General features: G+C 40.9%; 1 protein-coding gene across 1 annotated transcript in view; it reads right to left on the reverse strand.

The window, feature by feature from the left end:
- Nucleotides 1-159: 159 nt before the first annotated feature.
- Nucleotides 160-24,327, reverse strand: part of hcn1 (hyperpolarization activated cyclic nucleotide-gated potassium channel 1) — a 46,283-nt gene continuing 22,115 nt past the window's right edge. Inside the window, exons 3-8 of the mRNA XM_079552087.1 lie at nucleotides 18,966-19,127; nucleotides 13,966-14,184; nucleotides 8,298-8,444; nucleotides 7,132-7,372; nucleotides 6,082-6,246; nucleotides 160-2,962 (exon numbers count right to left, since the gene is read on the reverse strand). Coding sequence (XP_079408213.1) covers nucleotides 1,848-2,962; nucleotides 6,082-6,246; nucleotides 7,132-7,372; nucleotides 8,298-8,444; nucleotides 13,966-14,184; nucleotides 18,966-19,127 — 2,049 coding nt within the window. The 3' untranslated portion in view covers nucleotides 160-1,847. The remainder of the gene's footprint in view (nucleotides 2,963-6,081; nucleotides 6,247-7,131; nucleotides 7,373-8,297; nucleotides 8,445-13,965; nucleotides 14,185-18,965; nucleotides 19,128-24,327) is intronic.

The raw sequence follows: 24,327 nt of genomic DNA on the forward strand, positions 1-24,327 counted from the left end.
ACAGCTGTCTTCTTGATGCACAGCTGTCGTCAGGTCCACTAACTGCAGATTGGTTCATTTCACTGACAATCTGGGAGCGCAAGGCCCGCCCGTTCAAACTGCTCCAATGGCTCCGTTACCAGACTCACTTCCCAGTGTAAAATGGTCAGGGAAATTGTTCCTGCCCCCACCTGTATAAATATGAAAGGCCTTTAGAATGCGGTGATATCACCTGAAACCCAGCAGTCGGCATTCTTTTTTATCAAGAGTTACGTGAATCTATCTTTTCTGCTAATTTTAAGCGGCTAAGCACATTATGGAATATGATGCAACAAACCTCAATGCAGCAGGCACCAAACACAGCAACGAAAGGCTATGGTACCCAGGTAATAAAACTGCATGGTGAATTATCAATCATTTTCAATCTGTGATGAAAAAAAAAAAAGATACAAAAATAACTAATGAGTGAATCAGTTTGATTTGTGGAGGAGAAAGAATTAGAGATGCAGACATAGTTGTCTTGTATTACATACATACTGCATTATTTGTGTTTGTTTGTTTTAAGATCCAATGCATATTTCATCTTAATGTTAGAAGGAAAAGTGTTAATCGATCTATCTATCTATTTCCCTTAATATCCAAAGTACTAAGTACATGACGTAAATCTTTGGAATTTATAAAGTGACTGTACTTTCATAGATTGTTGTGCAAAAAAAGAAAATTGCACTGAAGAGCTGTGCAGTCACACAGTGCTGTTGCATTAAGGTTTTGAGATCACTTTTCAAGAGTTTCTGTCACTGAACATCTGTCACATATATGTCGGTGATAACCAGACTGCTGATAGAAGTAAGACATTGTTATGATAGAGAATGCACCACACAGTATGTGTAAGTACTACAGTAGATCTACAAAACTATTTACACACATATAGGTATCTTTATGTCACAGTCTATTGCATAATGGTGGTAGTCTTTACTTTATAAATATTATAAATATACACATTTTTTAAGCATCATTACTTAACAACTCAGCCATTGGAAGTCAGAAATACAAAACAATAGCGTCCATCCATATGTCTCCGTACTTGATTCTCTTTGAAAATAAACAAAATAAAGCAGCATTTGTATTAACTATTCCCTTTGGGCCCATAACACTGTCATGGTTTGAATGTGAGCCTTTGAGGGATATAGAGGCTCTGCAGATATTTCCGTCAATGAGAAAGAAAACACGTACACATACAGTATTCATGTTGACGTCTGAAATTCATTCAATGAAAGTTCTTCAAGCTGTGTGTGCTTTCTTAAATAATTTGTCTCATCATTTGCTTGCATTTGTTATTCCACAGTGATGCCTAAAGCTGCTTAATAGGAGAAGAAAAAAGTTCTCATCCTAAATGTAAAAACAAAACAAAAACAAAACCAACAAAAACAAATCCACAATGCATCATAAAAAAACAAGCAATGAAAGAAGCCACAATGAAAGCAAATGAAAAATAAAAAAGACATTGTGTACATTTGTTAGAAAGGAAGACTCATGTTTACTACAGCTTCAATTTCCATTGTCATACAGTATATTATAGATTTGTTTTGCACAGACACACAGACACACACGCACCCATACTGCCTCATATTCACACAGTCATACTTTATGTATATGGCGATAAAGAAAAGAAATGTATCTGTATAATATACATTCTTAAGTTTAGGGAGACAATCTGTCTAAAATATAATACAAGAACTGTATGTACAGGTTTTCTATGAGGTTATTGAAGAAGAGCGTTGGAGAGAATCAAAAATGTTCAGTGTGTTTATCTCTTTTGCTTGATCTCCATCATTAGAAATGAATTAAATGTAGTTTAAAAAAAAAGATCATAAATTTGATGCAAAGCGCATTTTGTCCTGCTCCATCTCTGTACTGCTCAGAACAGAATCTCTTCTCGAGCCAGGAGACTCCCTGTGTTGGGCAGAGGACGATGGCGTGGTCGAGGCGGCTGCTGCTGCTGCTGCTGCTGCTGCTGCCGCGGCGGCAGCTGCCGGTGAAGAGCGCACTGGAGGCAAGGCTCCGGATGACATCTGCCGGAACAGACTGACCCGCTGGGGCATGGTGCTGCGGATACCCTGCAGATTCATTCCCTGGATGGCTGCTGCTGCTGCTGTTGGTGGCACTATGGAGGCAAGAGAGTCTCCTGAAGCTGGATGCGCTCTGGGCCCTAGGTCGTGTGGCAGTGAAGGTTGGGATGCTGATAAGTGCCGGATGTCCCTGCTCAAGCTGCCCGACTGAAGAGCTTGTGTGCTCTTGTGGAGTTCCCCTCTCTGAGGAGAGGGGGCCTGCTGCTGTTGAGGCTGCTGGGCAGCAGAGGGGCCCGCTGTAGTGGACACAGACGGCTGTTGTGTGGGGAGTGAAGGTGCTGCAGTTTGAGAGGGCTGTGGGAGGGGCTGCTGAATGAGGGACAGCTGGGAGGCAGTAGGGGAACTGTACTGGAAGCTCCTGCTGGCCAGGGGCGTCTGTACAGGGGGACTGCACATGGCAGCTGTGAAGGAGCAGGGTGACATAATGCCCCCTTGCTGCTGCAGGGGGGTCTGCAGAGGGGTCTGAGGGTTGGTGGAGGAGTTCAGGTTGCCTTGGGAAACACTGGGAGCAGGAAACATGGCCTGCGCAGCAGCGGCTGCAGCCACAGGCAGGATGCGGCCTGCGGAGGCATTGGCAATAGCTGAAGCACTGTAGGTCAGAGGTACTGAGGACTGCTGGAGCTGACTGATGCCAAAGGCAGTGGAGTATGGCGGTTGAGCTGGTGAGTTAATGATGGAGTTTCCTGACATTGGCGTTGAGTTCATCCCGGTGACTGACTGCTTGCGGTCCACCATCATCACCATCTCCCTGTCCTGGCGGATGATCTGCTTCAAGATCTCGTTCTCTTGGGTGTTGAACACGCCGGCGTTCAGGTCCTTCTGAAACTTCTGCAGCAGTAAGGAGTTCTTCTTCCCTGAAGATGCAAGCAGGCAGGGTCAGCATAGACATCTGAAGTTGCACCACACTAAATACTGACAGCATTATTAAGAGTCAGCTTGTAGGTTTGTTTTGTAAATTGGGAGGCTGCAATAGGAGCTATTTAGCTTTTTCAAACCAAACAAGCTGAATCCTTGTGTAATCACAATAACATTTTATCTTAGTTAAGGACATTGAATGGAAATATCTATGAACATGAAAACTGACTGGTGAAGGTCACATAAGAACACAAAGGTAAATGTGATATGTGAGAGTAAACTATGCAGGTGCTGACAGCAACACATAGAAAACACTGATTAGGTGGACGGGTGTCACACCACTAGACACCAAATCTGCCAATGTCTACACTTTAGAGAGAAGGACACTTGAAACAACAACAAATCACACATTTCTGTTCTAAAAACGTTAGTGGAAGAACTATCTGGGAAAATGCTATAAGTGGTGAACATAATGTTATGGACATTTCTGTCAATACAGTGGAACTATTGTATTGACAGAATGTATCAATGCAGATGACAGAGTGCACTTAAGGTTAAGCTGCAGTTAATTATTCAGTCCACCCTGTCCTTCAAACAGAGGATTGCCGATGGGCTCACCTTTAATTAGCAGTATGTATCCAAAAAAAAGTACTTCCAGATAGTGAATTAGGGTATATTTCTTATTACATGTATTTCATGTTCAATAGTCTACAGGGTTTACTAAAGAGGGAGTTCTAGCACCACATACAAAGCCTTACTATGTTTCACTTACAGCAGATATGCCTTTATGGCATTTTTAAAGGTGACAGGGTTAAACTCTGTAGATTGGAAATGCATAACAGATTTGTTCAAATGATGATACTACAAACATTTGTAGATTTGGGGGAACGACCAGACTACACTAAACCTATAGTTAAGTATCTGCAATAGTTCACGGCATTAATGATGAACGAGATGAGGGCCATTGCAGAGCAGAATGCAGCAGGGTCTGGTTCACACTACCATTTAGAGGAATTAGAAACATGTTAATCATATAAGAGGAACGAGAGGTACCCCCGTCTGTATTGCCTCAACACTTGGAAAAATAAAACACATTAAAACAGTAATTAAGCTTTTGATTATTTGATTGTTGTTGTTGTTTTTTCTTTACAATTGCAAAGGGTAAACAGTTGGGCATCAAAATTATAATGAAAATCATATATTTATATATATATTTTAAAAACAGACAATCAGAAACAAACGTTCATTGACTGGTGGAAAAACAAATAAATACATAAACAAAAATGACTTCAGACAGTTTGTGATACTACATTAGAAAAAGATATCAAAACTTTGTGAATGCATTAAATATAAGATTAAGGTCATCTAGTCGTGTGCGTAAATAATCAGTATGATTATTCTGTGAAGTCGGTGAGACAAAACAAAATGAAGTCTTTGTTTCCTTGATTGCCTTGTTATGGGTGGTTGAAGTTATGTGTCACTGATGTAGGAGTTAAACAGTTAACATTGTGCGTAAGAAAGACTCTAGAGGATGAATTTGAGACCAGATCCATTTAGCTGTAGGTCACTTTGCCCCGTTGGAACACTAGAATTGGAATAAAGTGTTTACCTGATGCCTACTCGTCGGCCAGGACACTCTTGAAAACGAGATGTGCTCGTCTCAAGACGGACTCCTGGTCAAATAATTTTTAGATAGATAAAAGATAGTGTCAAATGTGCAATATGTCACTTGTTTAAAAGCATGGTTACGATTTTTCTTTTAGTTGATTGCAAGACAAGCATGTAACCAAATGCATTTCCAGAAAGAGAAACGATACAACCAGCACTGATCATGACAAAGTATCTTCCCTTGTATGAGACAAATACCCCAGCACATTTAGTCTCAAAAAGGGCATATGTTTCCGTTCAAGGGCATTTTGGAAAAGGTACAAAGGAAAATAAAAGTAAGCTAGTATACCAATATACTATACTAAAAAAGATGTATATATATTCAGGGATATACTTACGGTTATATAAGAATACCTTTGAAGCAGCTCAACCTTAATAAAAAGCTCTTAGTGGCTTAAATATAGGTGGTACAATGGCTGCAAAGCAATTCAAACTGCTTATTGACAAGCAAACTACTACAAAAATAAAACCATGGCAAAACAACGACAACAAAAAGCAGGATTTTGAGGTAAAGACACTATTCCCTAAACTACAGGTTATTGTCATAAGAAAATGTTGTTTTAAAAGACTGTTTTTAATTTAAAACTAATAATTACATTATTCACTAAATATAAAAAGCATTCTCATCCACATATCCAACAATCTAGTCGTAACAACTTTGCTTTACTTCTTAATTGCCCTTAAGTTATATAACAGCGTATAGTAGCACTGAATCTCCTGGACTCTACATATCTAAGAGTCTATTCTTCAACCATAGTTTCTGTTCTTATTGTGGCGTTTTTGTCTCAAAAGTGGCGCCTCATTTAGGTGTAATACATGTCTGTAAAATGAGGTAAGACAAAAATAAAAAGAGTAACATAAAAAAAGGATTTTGGATGTTTACTATTATTGCCCTTCAAGAGCTCCATACATGTGCCCCTTTTAACATAACTTAACTTATTTAATAATCATTTTGAAACTTTGTTGTGTGTGGTGGCCATCGCAGATGACAGACTTTAGTCTCTCTGACATCTTTGACCTGCTAAGTTGCCCGAAATGGGGTGCTGCTCATACCCAGGATTGCAGATGAGTGGAAGAAGGCCGACACACATGCATGTTAGATTAGCTTCTAACCACTCACTGGCATCCAGTGGGGGGTCAACACCAAGCCAACGAGGGGGCGACCTGACTCCCTCCCGGACTGGGACATGCACTGCCTTCCAGTTAATCCAACCACAAAACATAGCTTTGGTTCTTTAGAAGGATTAATACTGGTTTCAACAAAGTCAAAGGCTACAGAACAAATAATGGGTTGCATACAGGTCATGCAGCGCAAAATGGCAGACACAATGCTTGTGTACAGAATGGATGCAAACAAATATTGATAAAGACAAACGACAAAGCATAATAACAGGCAGGATATTGGATCAGATTTATCAGACAATGAACAGATAAATGGGGAAGGTCTTACCAATTCTGTCCAGTCGGTCAATGGCAACCGTTTCAAATGCCCTTCTCATCATAGGGTACTCCTCCAACACCTCATTAAAATGGTCCACAGACAGGGAGAAGAGACGACAGTAGGTGTCTGCACGCACACTGGCTGTGCGCCTGCCCTTGGTCAACAGACAAATCTCTGTAAGGCAAGGATTAACAAGGTAAGATGTGATTAAATATTTCAGGATTAAGAACCATAGAGAAATTAATGTTATCGTCTGAATGAAATGCAGATACTAATGCAGATGAACTATGGTCTGAAGTGAAAGTGGCGCCACTTCTCCCAAACTCACTTATTAAATACATTATTCAGTGCAACATTGGACTAGGCATTAGTGAATCACTGTGTAACTCCTCGTATGAAGTGTATCTGGTGATTTTAAACGAATCTAATGAATGTCCTTATAAAAACAGAACAGTCATAACAGCATGCACAGTGCATCACCTGGAGTGAACATGCATGTCTTAAAAGGCTTTATGAAGAGCCAGCTATATTAACACTCTTGATGCTTATTGACACATGTCGGTCGCCTTGTCACAAGCGCTCACTGTTGCCCTCAGGACCATGTGGTGAACCTCTGCCTAAAGCAGTGCTTAATCACATACTTCTTTCCTATGGATTTCCTATGTAGCTGCCAAGCCAATGCTAGAATGTCGACACAAATGTTTCTTTATAATCTAAACGCAAAAATAGTGTATAGACAAAATAACAGAGAGATATAAATGATGTATAGATAATATGTATTTAGTCTGTGCGGGAGATAGCACAGGCACATACAGGGGGAGTTGATGCATGCCTTCATGGGTGGGGGGAGGGACCTCTAAGCTTCCTGAGGGATGCCTGTTCTAAGCCTTGGCCTACTCCAACAACCAGATGAGAGCTTATATAATCATAAGAGCTGACTAATGTCTCACACTGATACTGACAATAACCAAACTTCAAACAGCATCCAGCAGAAAACCAACAAGGCCAGGGTGTTAAGAAGAACAGAGCAGTACAGTGACCTGTAACCATTTCTTTTACCTCCAAAATAAGAGCCGTCCGTGAGCTTCATCTCCTTGTTAAACTTGGTGATGACGCTGGCCACTCCATGTTGGATAAAATACATCTTCTTACCCACAGTTCCTTCTCTTATAATGTAATCATTGGGTTGAAAAACTTCGAACTTCAGTTTGCTCAGCATTGCTGTCACAAAGTTGGGATCAGCATTGGCAAACAGCGGCATGGTGGCCACGAGCTTACGGCAGTTGAAGTTGACAATTTCCTGGTGAGGACAAAAATAAATAAGAAGTACAAAATTACAGACTTGTATTTCATTTGAAAAGTTGTGGTTAAATATCATGTCATCTCTTCAGTCGCACAGCCAGCATGATAATAAGTGCTTGTGTTCAGTACTGACCCTACAGGCCCTCAGCAGAGCTTCTCTGGCCCCTCAAAGTATTATGAGAAACATGATTGTGCACAACAGAGATTTAAACACCATTAAAAACATTAAATATTGTTAAAATAAGATGAAATATCCTTTCTGCTTTTCTCTCGAGGGGCCTGTCCTTGTTCACACGACACAGTCACTACGCAGACTCTGCGTGTTGTAGAGTCTGGGAGGACTCTCTGTGTGTTGTAAGTCATCCTAAAATACCCTGCAACCTGTGAACGTCTCCAGCAGCGGCAACAGCATCCCACACCTCAGCATTTCGAAGCTACAAGCTGACTTAATGGGGCTGCATGAGGAATGGTCATGATCACTGTGCCTGCCAGCTTCTGTAGCACAACTCCAAGTACTGCAAGTGAATCTGCTAAAGGTGTAAAGTACATTGATGATCTCAATGGTTCACATATATTTTCAGTTCATTATTCCAGTTGTCAGTGCTCGGACTTGTTTAAAAAGATCTCAGCAAGTTCACACCAAATCCCTGGAAACTTAGACCTAATGCAAGGTCAGAAAATCTGTTACAGAGAACAACGCAAACACTAAGAGGTTATTTGTCTCTGAAATAGAACGACCATCACTCAAGGAGCATGGATGCTAATAATGCTAGTAATGCTAATAATAATGCTAATAATAATAATGCTAATATTAATGCTAATAATAATAATGCTAATAATAATAATAATAATAATAATAATAATAATAATAATAATAATAATAATAATAATAATAATGATAATAATAATAATAATAATAGTACCTCTTTGAGCGGGTCATTGAGTTCACTCAGGATGTTATCCTCATCAAAGATCTTCCCCTGGTACCGGTGCTCATAATAGTCGTGGATTTTCTGCCGCATGTCTGCTGGAAGTTTGTGGAAGGACATGTATTGCTCCACTTGTTTGTACTGCAAAGAAAATAGGAAGACCAAACATTTCGGATCAGAAGACACATCAACGTGACATGTTGGTGATGTTGTGAACGGGTTTTTTAAAACACCAAGTAGCTGTGGTTAGTGAAGTCATGCTCTGTTTGTGCCTCTGTTGTGGCCAGCTCTGTATGTGTGTATGTGTGTGTGCGTGTGAGTGTGCGTGTGTGCGCGTGCACGTGCGTGTGCGTGTGTGTGTGCGTGTGTGTATGTGTGTGTGTGTTGGTATGCAGAAAGCAGGTGGTGAAGAAAAGTAGGAACAAGTACAGGCCCAGGGCTATGTCAGACCAAGGTAGCAGTTCAGATTATCTCATGCAGTCAGTAAACTGTGTCCTAATAGGAAAACAAGTCATGATCTCGTATGAATCACTACACGCAAGAGCAGTGACCACAACAAACTGTGAGACACTGGAGAGAGGAGGATGTTTTATGGCTTTTTTTTTTACTGTGATTCACAAACTTGGCAGTAAGAAATAAATTTCAGGATTTTTTTTTTTTTTTTTGTAATCTAAATGTTCAAATGACTAAGAAGGCAGATGTCAGTAAACGTGTTACATAAACAGTAGTTATTTCAATGTATTTATAGAAACACATGGTGTTCTCGAAGCACAGAGGAAAAACAGTCATTTACAGTAAGGTACATCTTTCCTTAGCCATGAAACAACTGCTCTCTTTTGGTTTTCCTTCTTCCTTCACTCAGAGGTGCTACAGGTTGAACACGCCTTTCTGTTCCACCATTACTTTATTTATGTTTTATTAATCACACGACAGATCCCGAACTATTGCTCAAAGCTTCCATTTGCCCATAAACTGTATAAACCTGTAATACACATCACACATCGAACACATTTTCCTGAAAAAGTTTGGGTTCACATTTTAAAGTCATGGAGCGTTTATCTGCAATTCTGTTTAAGCTAAATTTTGGAAATGCTAAATTCAGGGCTTGGTTCATTTTGTTTTGAGTGCACAGATTCAGTGGTCAGCAGCTGGTGGAAGTTCAGAGCTGGTGATCCTCATGCCAGTGCCCACCAGCGCTGCATAATCAGGGCGGTGCATTGTCGCCTGTTGATGGGATTCAGAGTTTGTTTAAAAAACGAATTGCTGGCTCTTTTCCGGATTGAGATCGGAGCTTCCTGTGTCTGTTGTATGTTCTATGTAACTACAGAAATATTGACCCGAAGTAAAAGTCAGAACATCTGCATTTTATAACGGTTTAAAGCAAAAAGCAAATAACATTGAATGTGCCATGACGGGTTAAAGACGTTCAGCTGATCTGCTTTGATCACTGGCTGGATTTTCTCTTTGCTTTGCCCCAGACACAACACGAACACCTGGATGTGCACGGGGAAGAGGCCGTCTCCGGCGTTGCCTTTAGTAATCAGCAGTATCTGAGAGCCCGCTGCAGCTGTGAGGACTGAGGGCCGGAGGACGGCTCCTCGGCCTCTGCTAAATGGAAATTGTCAGAGCGAGAGAGGAGACTCAGGACTCACAATGGCTCTATCATTGATTCCTGGGCTGGCTGCGGAAAGGTGATAAGAGGAGAGGGTTTTGTTTGCGGGAAATTGATTTATTTTGAGAGAACAGTTGGGCAGTGTCTGGAGCAGAGATTCCAAGGCATCTTACAGAGGTCAAAAAAAGTCAGGAGTGACACGTTCCTGTTTAACATGGATAGGATGCAAATGTAGTGATGAAAGATCGAAACACAAATTAATTGCTGGTGAAATTTCTTTTCCCCCCAGGTTATGACACTTTTATTACATTTACAAAATGTTTATTCTTGTTTAGTAATTTGATGCAGTCTTGTATAGATAACAGTTATTGATTAAGAAATAAGACGTTGAATAATGAGTTTATTTTAATTTGTATCATCGCACACTTCTATTTTAATGCCAATGCAAAGCCTAAGTATGAAGCTCAATTATAATTGTATGAATCACTGTGCCTAAAGGAGCAGATAATGTGATATAACAGAAGTTGAATAACTATGACTGTAAAATGAGCATCCAGCATAAAAGTGACTAATGTGCTGTGACCTCGCTGCACCTGATGTTAACCCAGACCCGAGCTTACAGGGATTTATGATGTGCCCACGTGACGTGATCCCAAGAACCAGAGGTTTATGGTGTGTTGTTTAATGTGCACATGGATCATTACAAGGAAAAACTGTTAATACTGTGCATTACTGTGTAATTAATAATCTCCTACTTGGCACAAAATATTTAAATCAAATGTTCTTTCTGTGAAAATGAAGTACATTTATCCATCATTTCATTAAAATACAAACCCCTGGCTGTGTAATGGAGTGATTTAATACTAAACTATCATGATACAAAACAGCATTTAGGTGGAGATCAGCAGAGTTCTGGAGTGTAGTCATATCTCAGATGGAGGGTAAATATATATATATATATATATATATATATATATATATATATATATATATATATATATATATATATATATATATATATATATATATATATATATATATATATATATATATATATATATATATATATAAATAAATAAATACATATTTTGGCAGAAAATCTTTTCAAGTGGCAAGCAGGAAGCACATGTTTTGGAAAACTATTACAACTATTGGAAACCCTAATGGGAAAATAATTTGTCCTAAAGTTCACGGTGCTTGCTGTTATTGCTTCACTCATCCTGTCCATGTTTAGGAAATGAAATGAGCACCACCTCATGCTCCATATTCTGAAGAGCTTTACTCTCGTAAGCAGCGATAATGGGCCAGTCTTCTGTCGGTACATGTTGTTCTTTTGATGCTCTGCCTTAGATAACTCGGAGCCCCCTGTAGCCACATGTCCTCCTGGCCTCCCTCACTCCCACCAGCTGTGACGGACAGAGATGTACAGATGACGCTGAGTAACCTTCACCCATGCCCTGCTGCCCTGCCGGTTCTGCTCTTATGCACAGCCATGCAACAAATCAAACCTTCCTCAAACAAGCTCCTCACTGTGGCTCTGTCGCCACACGCGGGACATTTGCAGCCCCAGAGCTTTCAATCTGGTGCCTACAGGAAAGTTGGATGGAGAGAGATGTAGATTCAGCAGATTCGCTGTGAAACAGATGTGCATGACAGACTGTGCAATTCCAGTTGCTAAGGGCGGATTCATGTCATCAAGTCTCTCAGAGTTAAGCACAATTAAGGGTCTACAGTGCACGCTCAATGAGAAATGTTATTTTTTAAATGAAAAAAATTAATGCAGCAAACAAAACATGTCCTGCTGTTCAGCAAATACCAAGCTCTTGATTCCTCCCACATTTAGAAGACTTGATGATTGTTGAGATTTACGGGTAGTAACTGCACATCAAGACAACGAGCAGTTGAGTTGTATATACTACAATATACAAATGATTAAATATACATGTACCAGCAGAGGAATGCAGTGATACTCCTCTGGATCTGCACCCAGAGGAGTATCACTGTGACCATGAGACAGTCTGGAAAGGTCACCTTTATATCATATATCATACATGCTGTTATGGTGAAGGTGAGTTGGTGAAAGCCGTGTTAATTCAGTTGTCCAGAAGGTTAAAAGTGTTATGCAGCTACGTTAATACATAGCACACTGTTGTTGTGTCCTTGGGCAAGACACACCATGTCTATGCAAGATTGTGTGTGTGCGACTGCAACTGTGGCTCAACACCATTGAATTTGGAAAGTTATTTAAAAAAATAGCACTTTTTTACTCACAATTGTTGCTGTTGCTGTAGTTAATCCTCTATTCCTCTATTTATTTATTTCCCCTTAATATTACACATCTCTCTTTCTCAAGTTCACTCATCTGCATTGTCCCTAACATTGCCCCCTACACAACACTGTCGACACCAAATTGAAATGTAAAAAAGTCCGATAGCGGCAGCTGCTTGCAGCAGGACAACAAGCGCTGCCCAGTCCGCGGAGCACAGATGGTGGCCTGTCTTAAACACTGGATAATCACCCTCCATGTAGAAAAAATTATGCAATAGGGCTTTAACTGAAAAGGGAGAGTAAAATATGTTTGGTGGCAGCGTGGAGACAGAGTCAGCGACCCCTCACCCCAGCGACCCACAGCGATTTAGTTTATGCAGGGAAAAGGAAATCCTCTTTCCGACTCATCAGCTGGATATTGTGATGTGAGAGAGACTGACAATTCAAAAGGCCAGCGAGAAAATACCTAATTTATATAATAAGGCAGAACAAGCAGAATTCTATGTTGTCGGAATAAGAAATCATAATCGATTCTGGAATTGTGGCATGAATTAATCCCCGAGGTAGGCCTACTGCTAAACTAATGTGATTATTTTTACTTGAAGCCCCCCCTGCCCGTGCTGGAGTCTGGCCTGTAGGATGTAAGGGATCCACTGTACAAACAAAATGCTAATAAACAGAAGAATTATTGCTCTAGATTCTACTGCATCAGTTGAATTTTTCACTTTAAGTTTGAATATTGGAGCGGAGATGTTGACAGAATGTGGATATTCAAGATCCATAAGCTAATTTAGGGCATTACTTTATTCGTACCGGAGCCATACATATTCATCACTAGCACTATCATTTTCCCTAAATGCTCGCATGCTCATGTTTTCTTTTCAGTTTCCATTTGGTGCTAATCATGGCCTGAAAGGAGCATTCAAATCTGCCAACGGTTCTGCTCAGGTGGCCTGAACACATCTGCCGAAGCACTCTGCTTCTTACAAATATTCATTTACAGTCGGCCTACGTTATGTGGACTGGAGCACTCTACCAATTTGTGAGTACATGGCATGGACCAAACGTTCTTAAAGGGAGATTTCAGGATTTTTGACACAGGGCCTCTAGTTATCCAGACTTGTTGATTTCTGAAGATTTTTTAATTTTTGATTCATGCAGTCCTTATAAGAGTTTAGTGGTGCTAGGCTAGTGCTAGGCTAGTGCATGTCTATGGTATCAGCTAGCCCGCATTAAAAACAGTCTGACCCGAGCACAGTGCACCTTAGGCAAATCACTTATAACACCGGACTGCCCATATAAATGTCTGTGTTGACTTAATATTTTTTTTAATATTACCATTTGCTTTTAAAAGAACTTATATTTGAGCAGCATCAGCTTCCTGGTTGTAGCTACGCAGCGGCGGAGTGATCTGCTTGGTTACCGGATCTACAGTAGTTTGTTTACCTGCATTACTACACATGGAATTGACAAAGGAGCTTTCTACAAATCAGATATGGCAACGTTTGGAGGACGACCCAATGATTAAGAAGAGGTTTTTAAAGCAGGCTACTAGTTACCATAGACATGCACTAGCCTAGCACTAACCTAGCACCACTAAACTCTTCAAATATCTCTCGTCTATGATGGATCCCTCGTGACTGAAAGCTGACACACATATTCATACTAACCATACTGTCTCTTTTTCATCTTTGCAACAATCTGTCTCGTCTGGTCAGAATAAGATCATCTACTTTAAAAGATGAAGTTCATTCATTACCCTTGTAAACAACGTCCTCTCACCTTTTCTTGGTATTGTCTGCGTGAGGAGTCCAGTGACTGGATGAGTGCTGTGGCGTGGCCCACAAACATGGCGTAGCACGTGGCTCCTACAATCATACTGAGCATTGTGATCCACAGGTCGGACATGCTGACGGGAGCCCGGGCACCATACCCAATGCACAACATGTGGCTCATGGCTTTGAAGAGGGCGTAGGAGTACTGCTTACCCCAGGAAACGTTCTGAAAGCAACACATAAAAAGAGAGGGGAGGGGGAGATAGAGAAGTGGGGGGGTTACTGCCAGGCAAAGAGGAAGAAAAGGCTTTCCTTTGATGGATCACTGAACCCCCAGTACTCGTCCTGCCAGCAAACTACTGCCTAATGCCCCATGCCTAGAGCCTTGCCCTCACAATACGCCGCTCTCTTCTGCTTTTTTCCAGTGGGAGAGAGATGCTGTAGTTGAGAGACAGTTACAAAAAAGCTGAAAGCTGCATTATTAATCAATCTTTCTTCCCGAAGAGGAACACAATCTGCGGCCAGGGTTCATCCCGCTATTTCAAGTTTAGGAACGAGAAATAAGCACACGCCACAGTCGCCAGTTCATACAACACTAATTAATAATGTGTATAAAAGGAATTCCGTCCTATTGTTGGCTTTCGATTCTTTGCCTTGAGACTCAAACAATCTGGCTTCATTAGCACGCTACATGTCAGCTCTGTCTGTCCAGGGACCAGGGCGTCCCAAGTGAGCGCTGAACAATCCCTTTGAGGCCCGAGCAGAAAGAGGTTCGTATTGTTGCCCTTTTAGCTCTAACCTGTCAAATCTCTTTACCTCTGCAGCAAATGAGCACGCACCCAGAATACAGTGCTGCGACTTCGGATAGGGAAACGGGGCCCTTTGACAGCATGAGTGTATGAATTTTGATTAATAGCCATGTTTTTTTTTATAAGTGGCCCTATCTTTTTGAATGAAATCGTATAAATCAAATAAAATCTTGAAACAGCACAACGTCACGATGAATTAATCAGTACCTTCATCTCATCTAAGTAACTTTGTGTTATCTGCTGCACAACAAATGATGTCACATGCTCTGTACTCATCTACGTCTCTTCTCCTTTGTGGAAAAGCACAATAGTTTTTAGATTTCATAGCAGGAAAACAGCCATTCATCAAGAGTGTACGAGCGCTCACTGTTGTGATTTTCTTCTGCAGTTTTGAACACATGTGCAGTGAGCAGCAGGAGAGCAGAAGGAGCGCGGAGAACACTGCGCTTTGTTTGGACAAAAGAGACGGATTACTGCTGTGCTTTAACGTCACTGAAGGTACGAATATGAGGCCATGGGAGGGTTACAGGATATTTATATTAAGTCATATTCAATACTATATTAAATTCATACAGATATTGGAATATTGCCTTAAATCTCAAAAGGATATAAATAATACTCTTGTTTTATAACATTTTGGTCTTTTTATATTTTGTTATGTTTAGTGCAGCCTATGAGGTAATTCATGTTGTGTTATTGAGCTTTAGACTTTTAGGCTTTTAGACTTTATTGTCCCGGGGGGGGAAATTCTTTTTCACGTAAACAAATTGATTCATTCATGAATTCACTGGCACGAGGAATCTAGAGTTGTATCTTTAAGTCTGTTACTACAGTACTTCTTATGTTAGATCAGTTATAGCTTAATCCTCAAACTTTCCTGGAACTGCATTAAACATAAATGTGAATCTGTAAATGTGTAAAGGTCAAGCTCAGTAAACACCACACTGACAGACAGTGATAATTACTCATATCTCTCTAAATCCCAACATGCTGTTCCATGGATAAAATGTGATGTGAATATTAATTTTAAAGTTACATAATACAAGCTGTTCCTCTTGGAACAGAAGGCACAGCAATCCTTGTACGCATCATGACCTATGGGTGTATTTCCCAGCACATGTTTGAATATTTGATTAAACCAATTTTGTTGGGAGTTTGCTGACCCTTTCAGATGTCGAAGTCAAAGGTTGTGTCAAAATGTGTTTGTGTATTAAATCTAGCGTCGAACCTTCCCGGTGTATTTACAACCTAAGCTTCAGTGTATCTCTAGATAACAATTACGGCACCTCTTGCACGCAGTTACCTCATGTGGAAGAGTTCACTTTGAAAGCAGACGATAAACTGCAGATGTTGTGAGTTCCAAAGCTGTAAACGTACACTGGAACAGCCTCAGAACATTCAAGCTGCTCTGACCTTAGAAACTTTTAAAACACATCTGTTTGCGTTGGTGTTTGATTCAAGTTGAGCTGCATTTTGACTCTTATTATTTTTTTATTTACCATTTTTATATTGTTTATATCGTGTCTTTTTGCTTTGCATGTAAAGCACTTTGGGCACCAAGTGATGTTGTAAATGTGCTCTGCAAATAAAGTTGACATTGACATTCAGATTCAGTCTGTAAAACAAGAGACAGTAAACAGGAGGCTAGAGGCGCCTGATCACTTCTATTTTCAAGTCTGACACTAAAATTATATGAATTAAATATAAGTGTCCAGTGATGATTATCTACATTGATTGCCTTGCAGTAATACTGTAAATATATAATAACTACAATGTATATATATAATCACTAAAATGTGATTGATTTGATTTATAAGTATTACATCCCGATATAACATCTGTGATGAATTTCATTATTGCCAATGATACTGAACAACTCTTTAAAAGCAAGAAAGTGAGAATATCTTTCATGGGAGAGTCCTGGTCCCACGCAAACATGCAAACTCCACACAGACAGGCTCCATCCAGTGCACATGTCAATCTGAGACACCATCCCACATGTAAAGTAACATGTCCTATAAGAGTATGAGTGTCCCCATTGTCGGCCTGCAGCAGTGCGTCAACCTTCAACAACACTGAGATCCTGGCAGTCGCGCTATCTCGCCGACTGATTAAGTAAATGCTGCTCCCAAAGAGTAAGAAGCCTCTCAGGCCATTAGTTGAGCAGATAACAAGCCTACTCCATACAGTGCCACTCAGCAGTATCTACAGCCTTTGTTAGCCCCACACTCTCTATTACCGGGGCAACAATGGGAAATATCTAACGAAATGTGTATCCTGAATGTGTATCGCCAGCAAGGAAATACCAGGCCACTGAATCACATTATGTAGGCCTGTTTACTGCGTGATAGGGGGTTTCTTAGTGATGGTGCAGAGCCACGGATCACACATGTGGGCTCAAAACACATGGACCTCTATTCCCATTGAGAAGAAAAGTTAGTCCCTGTAACCCAAACGTCCGCCTGGCGCGAGGACAAAGTTACTCCAAATGAGCTGGTCATCTTACATGTGCGCGATATGCCTGCACCACTCGCAGGAGGGCGTCACTTATTTTTAAAAAAGGACTCACATCTTTTGACTGTTTAAGTGAAAATATGACTTATTTAGAAGGATAACATCAGTTGCATAATTATCATTTTATTTCAGTGAAGCGGCAATTTTAATGAAGAAATGTTGGGCAGAAAAGTTATTTTTATTTTTATTTCTAAGCTGCAGACAGAAAGTGACATAGTAGTTTGACTCATTTCCCATTGACTTAAAGGGGCTAGATGCAAGTTGGCCATTTTATTCTCACTACTGGCACCTCAGGTCATACATGTAACTGCACCTTCTATATTTCTGAGTGGCAGTGCAGGATTTTAGAGGCTGTTGTGGTGAACAGGTTTGAGCTCATTCTACACATTAGGACATGGCTGGAACATGTAAGGAGAGGGAAAAATACATAATTTTAACATTTTTTACTCCCATATAGTCCCTCTAACATGGCTGAAGGAAACAGTTTAAATGGTTTACCTTCTTCTATGTCTCTTCCTGTCAGTGTCCAATAAGGAAATTAAACTATAAACATCACAAAAATTCTTTAGGAAACTCTTAAATATAATCGTGTTAACTAAAATTGTGTCTAATGTGTCATACACCCCAGTGCAGGTGTTTCCAAAGACAAACACTTGAGCTGGAACTGATAGAAATGCACTTCGCAGAGGAACCGCTGTGCGTCGTGGTATTCTTGACTCCGCGTCATGCATCAAAACTGTAGTCACCTTATCGGGAAAGTTCATGTGGGCACCGCCATGAATTGTGCCCGTCCCTTCACTCCTATTAGTTTACATAGGACTGGAGAAGTCAAGATCAAATCTGTTACTATACGGACACAGAGCCGTTTTTAGGTCTAGTCGGCGTCTAGAAACACAAGATACTGTTCACTATATGCATCACTGTTCCTCAACTGTGTCTGACAAAATGAGGTGCCCTCTTATCTGGCTATGAGAAGCCCGGCCAACTATTAGGGGTGACAATGGCTCAGTTGTTGGGTTGATCATGTTCAAATCCTGGCTTTCGCAGGTGCCGATTGTTACTGCGTCCCTGGGAATAACGCTTTTTGCTTCCGTCAGTTTACCCAAGGGCAACTAGTAACTTACCTGCGTCGAGAAACTTCTAAAGTGAAATACAAGTTAAAGCTATCTTTATTATTATGATGATCCAAAATCTTCTCTGCCGCTTTGAATATTTTCGAACAAATGTGCTGCTTTTAGTTGGAGCGAGTTGAGAAATGATCAGTGCAAAATCCTTTGAGCACAAACGGTTCTTTGATGATGCCATGAATGGAGCGCAGTGGCTGGGGAGATCCTGCAAGTAAACCATATTGGGGTAGTGCGCGGTGATGCTGAGGAGAGCTGACATGTGCCCCTCAAGCCTGATGCTCTGGAGAGTGTTTGTATATGTGCATAAATGTTTGCCAGACAAACACCAAGGGAAGGCAAAGCTCCCAAGTTGAAAAATTGCGTGACGCATTTGGGTGTTGCAGATGATCCCGAGGAAGCTGAAGAAACTCGAGAACCACTGCCTTAGGTCATATATATATAAAACTAAACACCTCACTCAGAAATCAAATATAAAATGAATACTAAAATTTGAAATTGAATTGAACATTGTCACAAACACACACACAAAGAAGAAGAAAAAATGTTGCAATACTTACAACCATACCGTTCAGGGACACCCAGCAGTCGGGAGGAAACTCTTGTAGGAGAGGCACCAAATACTGGAGACAGCCATCCCAGTGACAAAGCAGCAGCATCATTCCTATCAAATTAAATATTCTTACCACAGCACTAGCCAGGTCATAGGTCATGTGGAAAATCTGTGGAAAGAAGAGAGACGCAGAGAGAGAGAAAGCTCATCAGTATCACTTACATGAATAAAGGCTCTGGTGTCATCAGCAGCCAATAACAGCCCCGAAAGGGACAATGGCATTTGCAAAGAACAAAAAGATTTTGTTTAAAAAAAAAAAGTCTGTCTGAGCGTTCACAGAAAAGTCACCTTTGAAGTGGTCGTCAAAGTGTGCTCGTGTGGCCCTCTGGAGATGTGTGTGTGTGTGCGGTGAGGCAGATGTGGAGTTGTTCATAATTTAACATGGCTACACTCCAAAGCAAACGAACACGCGTAAAAGTACAGCAGGACACGCGGGCTGAGGTGTCTTCACAGTCACATGTGGCACGTGCTGACAGCGTCACGGGCCGTGGCAAGTGGGCAACAAACCATTTACGTTGCGTTTTACATTAAGCGAATTGCACATCTCGTGGTGCATGATGGGTAAGGTCAATGTTTCGGCTACAAAGCAATGCTAGTCACAGATAGATTCTTTTTTCTAGTCTCCATGGATTTCCTGTTACAACCAGGACACAAAAAAAGACATAAACGGAAAGGAGAGCGAACAGAGATGCTGTCAAACGTGACCTCTAGAGACAAACACATTTCTGACCCTTGAAGGCGACTGACGCATGGATAATATAATAAAGGTTACAGCAAAGTCCAGGGTCTAAAACAGTGGCCTCACGTCGCTGATACTGCAGAATATTTAAACAGGGTTGAGAAATCACTCTAGTAGTGAGTCAGGAAATATGAAGCATTTTAATGTGAAAACACAGACAATTTATAACATGACAAATGATGACGTCTTGAAAATAGTCCAGATAATCCTTTTTTTGTCGATAGGTGGACAGGAAACAAAATCTTTAAATCTAGCCAGACTAAAAGCCTTTTTAAGTAGATCCACCTACACACAGTATATTTTAGTGATCTGACGCCGTACGACACAGTGATCACTAATTTGACAGGCTGCTACAGGATTTATCCTCTATATTTAACATATTCACTGTTTGTAAACTTTTCTCTGTGATTCCTGGATGAATTGAAATGATTTCAAAGTGTCAGTGTCGGGCTGATCCCATGTCCTGTCTCTCTTCTCTGCTACTGGCGACAGAGCCGCCCTGAGCCTCTGATTCTTCCCTCGGTTTTTCAAGATATTCACAAATTAATGTGTGCAAGAAACGTCACTTCAGGTTAGAGTTTTTAAACTAATGCCTGTAATCTTTATGGTTCACGGTTATGGCTCGATACACTTCAGTGTTCACAGTCCACACCCTGAACTCGCACACACATTTCTGTCAACATACAAAAAAACAATGAAGGACCATTTGTCCATAAATAGGTCAGTTCCCTTTGTTTGCTGTTTTTTGCTCCATAATTTTCAGTTTATTTTTCCATTGGGTAGTGGTGGGGGGGCTGAGGTTTGAGCCAAGAGGCCATAATCCTTTTCTTTGCAATTATGAGTAGGGAAATGTTGGGAAAGTGTTACATTGTGATCTGAGGTTGCAATGGAATTTCAACACCTAAACATTTTTTGATTTCACTTTGTGTCTTTCCATTAATTCATTAATTTTTGCTCCTCCAGCTTCGGTTTGAAGTTCCTCCAAACCTGGATGTGACAAAGGGACCAGATTGACCCACGCATGTGCAGCTGAGATGTGCACTTCGCTTATTAAATCATATAATGATCAATCAATCAATCAAACATTATTAATAAAGCGCTTTTCATACCGAAAGGCATCACAAAGTGCTTTACAGATTACAACAATTAAAACAATACGCCTGGCACACCCTCCCATATATATTATATATTGGGACTAAATAGATTAGTCAGTTAAAAGTTAAGCTAAAAAGGTGGGTCTTGAGCCTGCTCTTAAAAACATGAACGTTCTCTGCAGCCCTGAGCTCCTCCTCAGGTCGTTTCAGAGGCGAGGGCCGTAATATTGAGTCTTTTTGTTGACTTTAGGAAAAACTAGGAGACCCCTGCCGGAGGAGCGAAGGGGCCGTGAAGGTTCGTAAGGTAAAAGCCGTTCTGAAAGATCAGAAGGACCAAGACCATTAAGACACTTAAAAACCATTAAAAGAACTTTAAAATCAATCCTGAAACACACGAGGAGCCAATGCAGCGATTCTAAAACCGGTGTAATGTGGTCCCGCCTCCTGGTCTCCGTCAGGACACGAGCTGCCGAATTTTGTAAAAGTTGTAGACCTGAGATCCTCTTTTCGGGAAGACCAGAAAGCAGGGCATTACAGTAGTCGATACGACTGGTGATAAAAGCATGCATTAGCGTCTCCGTGTTGGCCCGAGAGAGAATGGGGCGGACTCTGGCTATGTTCTTTAGATGGTAAAAACCTATCTTTGTGATATTCTTAATGTGTGGAATAAAACGCCAGCTCAGAGTCAAAGATCACGCCCAGGTTCTTCATCTGTGAGGAAGGATTAATAGACAGTGACTGTAGTTTGGGTAAAAGTCTCTCTCTCTGGGCCTCAGGGCCGATGATTAACATTTCAGTTTTGTCCTGGTTAAGCTGGAGAAAGTTTTCTGCCATCCAGAATTTGATCTAAAATGCAGTTAAAAAGTGCATCTATTGGCCTGGTGTCATCTGGAGACATGGAGATGTATAACTGTGTATCATCAGCATAACTGTGAAAGTTGACTCCATGTCTCCTGATGACACCACCAAGAAGGAGCATATACAGGCTAAAAAGCACTGGGCCAAAAACCCTGGGGCAAATGATATTGAACATTACATACACCACAGAAGAACTCAGATAAATAAATATCGAACACAATGTAGTTTTGCTTTTATGTGAAAGGTTTTATGTCTACGAACATCTGTAACAAATGTACAAAGCTGCTGTGTTATGTATTTAAAAACTCTTCATGGCAAATTTTGTGTGAAGCTTAAAACTGATGATTGTATTGTTAAAAATCTGTATCTGTTTAGCTCAGGAAGGACTTGCATCAAAAGTCAATGTGATCTAGACCTAATTATTGATTATATATCTAAATGTACATTGAATTGAACATGGGGTCGGCACTTATAAGCTTGTTGCTTCAGCCGACTCCATTTTGAGCATCCACACTGTATGAATTTCGGAAGATAAGATGAATGTAAAATTGCTCAAATAAATGTGTGCACTTCTGCACACTTAAACTAAACAAAAAACTCGAGTGTCCTGGTATTATAGGAAGTTACCCTTTCCCCATAATGTTGACAACTCAATCTAAAATTATATTTTTTACAAAATGACAAGTGGATGGAATCACTGAAACACACTGTGAGACTCTGTATGGTGATAGTAAACAGGCAGTTCCTGGTGGATGAAAGATAATGGCCTATAATTGACTGGTTTTGACAGGTTACCACTCCAGCCGCCGTACCCACTTAAACGGGGAGAGACGTGTGGAGGCTCAACACAACAGAAATTCATAAACAATATCCTGTTTCAGCAAGTAGGTGGAAGTCATACTGCTTTTACAAAACAATTTTCTCACCTCCTGCATCCACATGATGATGGAATAATTTTAGCAGCCAGTAAGTGGACATGTTCTCCACCACCTGTGCCATTCTCATCCCTCTCCCAGACTACAGTAAACACAGGTGTGTTCGAAGCCCTTTGAATTAACATGTCTCCGCCCAGGCTCATTGTAACTGGCCTGTAACCTCACTGCACAAAAGAGAGTCCACCCACAAAGAGGCAGAGAACAAGAGGCAGAGCGGCAGCCTCATGTGCACCACCGGGACGTCCAGAGCACTGCCCTGACAGGCTAAAATTAGAGCCAGCTTACAGGAGGGCTGTCTCAGTGCACTCACTGTTCCACTGCTCCCCATTATCCTTAATGTAGCCCAGGCCTTTCTTTGCTTCTGTGCATGGCGGAGGCTAACCATTATTTTGGTTAACTATGAATCTGTCATGGCATTAGCATTTTCTATTTATTTATTCGATTACAACATAGTGAAAACACAGAATGAAACTACAACTAAGGACAACTTGATAGAGGATATTCACAGATCACAGGAAAAACCTATTCTTCTTATTCTTATTACATTTTGCCTCAGCTTATGGCACATTTTCATCATAAAGTCATTTAACACAATCGCACTGCGAGAAGTGCTACTCCGCTACTCCTCCACTAGTGTACAATAACAACACGACACAGGAGAGCCAACAGGCGGCTAGTATTAAGTATCTTGTCTTTTGCTTTGGCTTTGGCCATTACTCTAACCCTCAATATGAAGTTGGGTTTGCCACGATTCTTGTTTCATTAGTAAACTCACTGACTTTCAGATTGTAAACAACTGCACACACATACCCCCCCCCCCAACCACGCCCCCGTCGTTCTGTGTCTGCCTCAATGCGTTTCCTCATTCCTACTGTGTATTTACCATGTCTTGATGTCTTTATGTATGTGCTTTGCCTTAACGTAACCTCGTTGTAATTTAGCCTATCTTCTTTTGGAAGGTGCATTGAGATGCCTTGTGTATGAAAACCGCGGGATAAATAAACATGCATAGCCTAAATAGCTGACTATTGTTCAGAAAGTATTCATTGGGTTTGCGAGATTTGGGGAAAATATGACAAATTTGCTTAAAATCTTGTATAGAAAATTGTATATAAATGTAACTAATTGCAGCGTTGGAGATTTAAGAGCACTCAGAATGTGATTTTGAATTGGGAGGTCCTAGAATTCACCAAATCCACACATGAAAGTCTGTGACCGGTCCTGAGAGATGAGACGTGTTTAAGACACATTAGTTGTGTGACCTGTAGGAGTAAAACACTCAACCCCCTGCCCTCTGGATGACCCGCTCCATCCTGATCCCATGAACACTGGAGGCGAGGTGGGTGAAAAGTGTTTTGTCCAACGACAGTATGTGCACCTGCGGAATTCCAACCGCCGCCCCTCTGGTCACGAGACGGCCCGCTCTGTCGCCTCTAAACCCACGCCCCGACCCAGACACCGTGTTCCCACTGAAAGCATAACTGAAGAGGGATCGGCACAATACAGCGCAGGCTTAAAATTAGACGTATTAAGCTCAAATTTAAACCGGGGTAAAGGGCAGTATAATCCTCTAATACAGAGAGACAAGCCAATAAGTGATGTGAAAGTGGCAGAGGTGTTTGAGCTTAAGCATCTCTTTTTCAGGGGAGTTACTGCATGAATGTACAACTGGTCCAACACATG

This window comes from Gobius niger (genome assembly GCF_951799975.1).
Source record: "Gobius niger genome assembly, chromosome: 2".
NCBI classification, from domain to species: domain Eukaryota; kingdom Metazoa; phylum Chordata; class Actinopteri; order Gobiiformes; family Gobiidae; genus Gobius; species Gobius niger.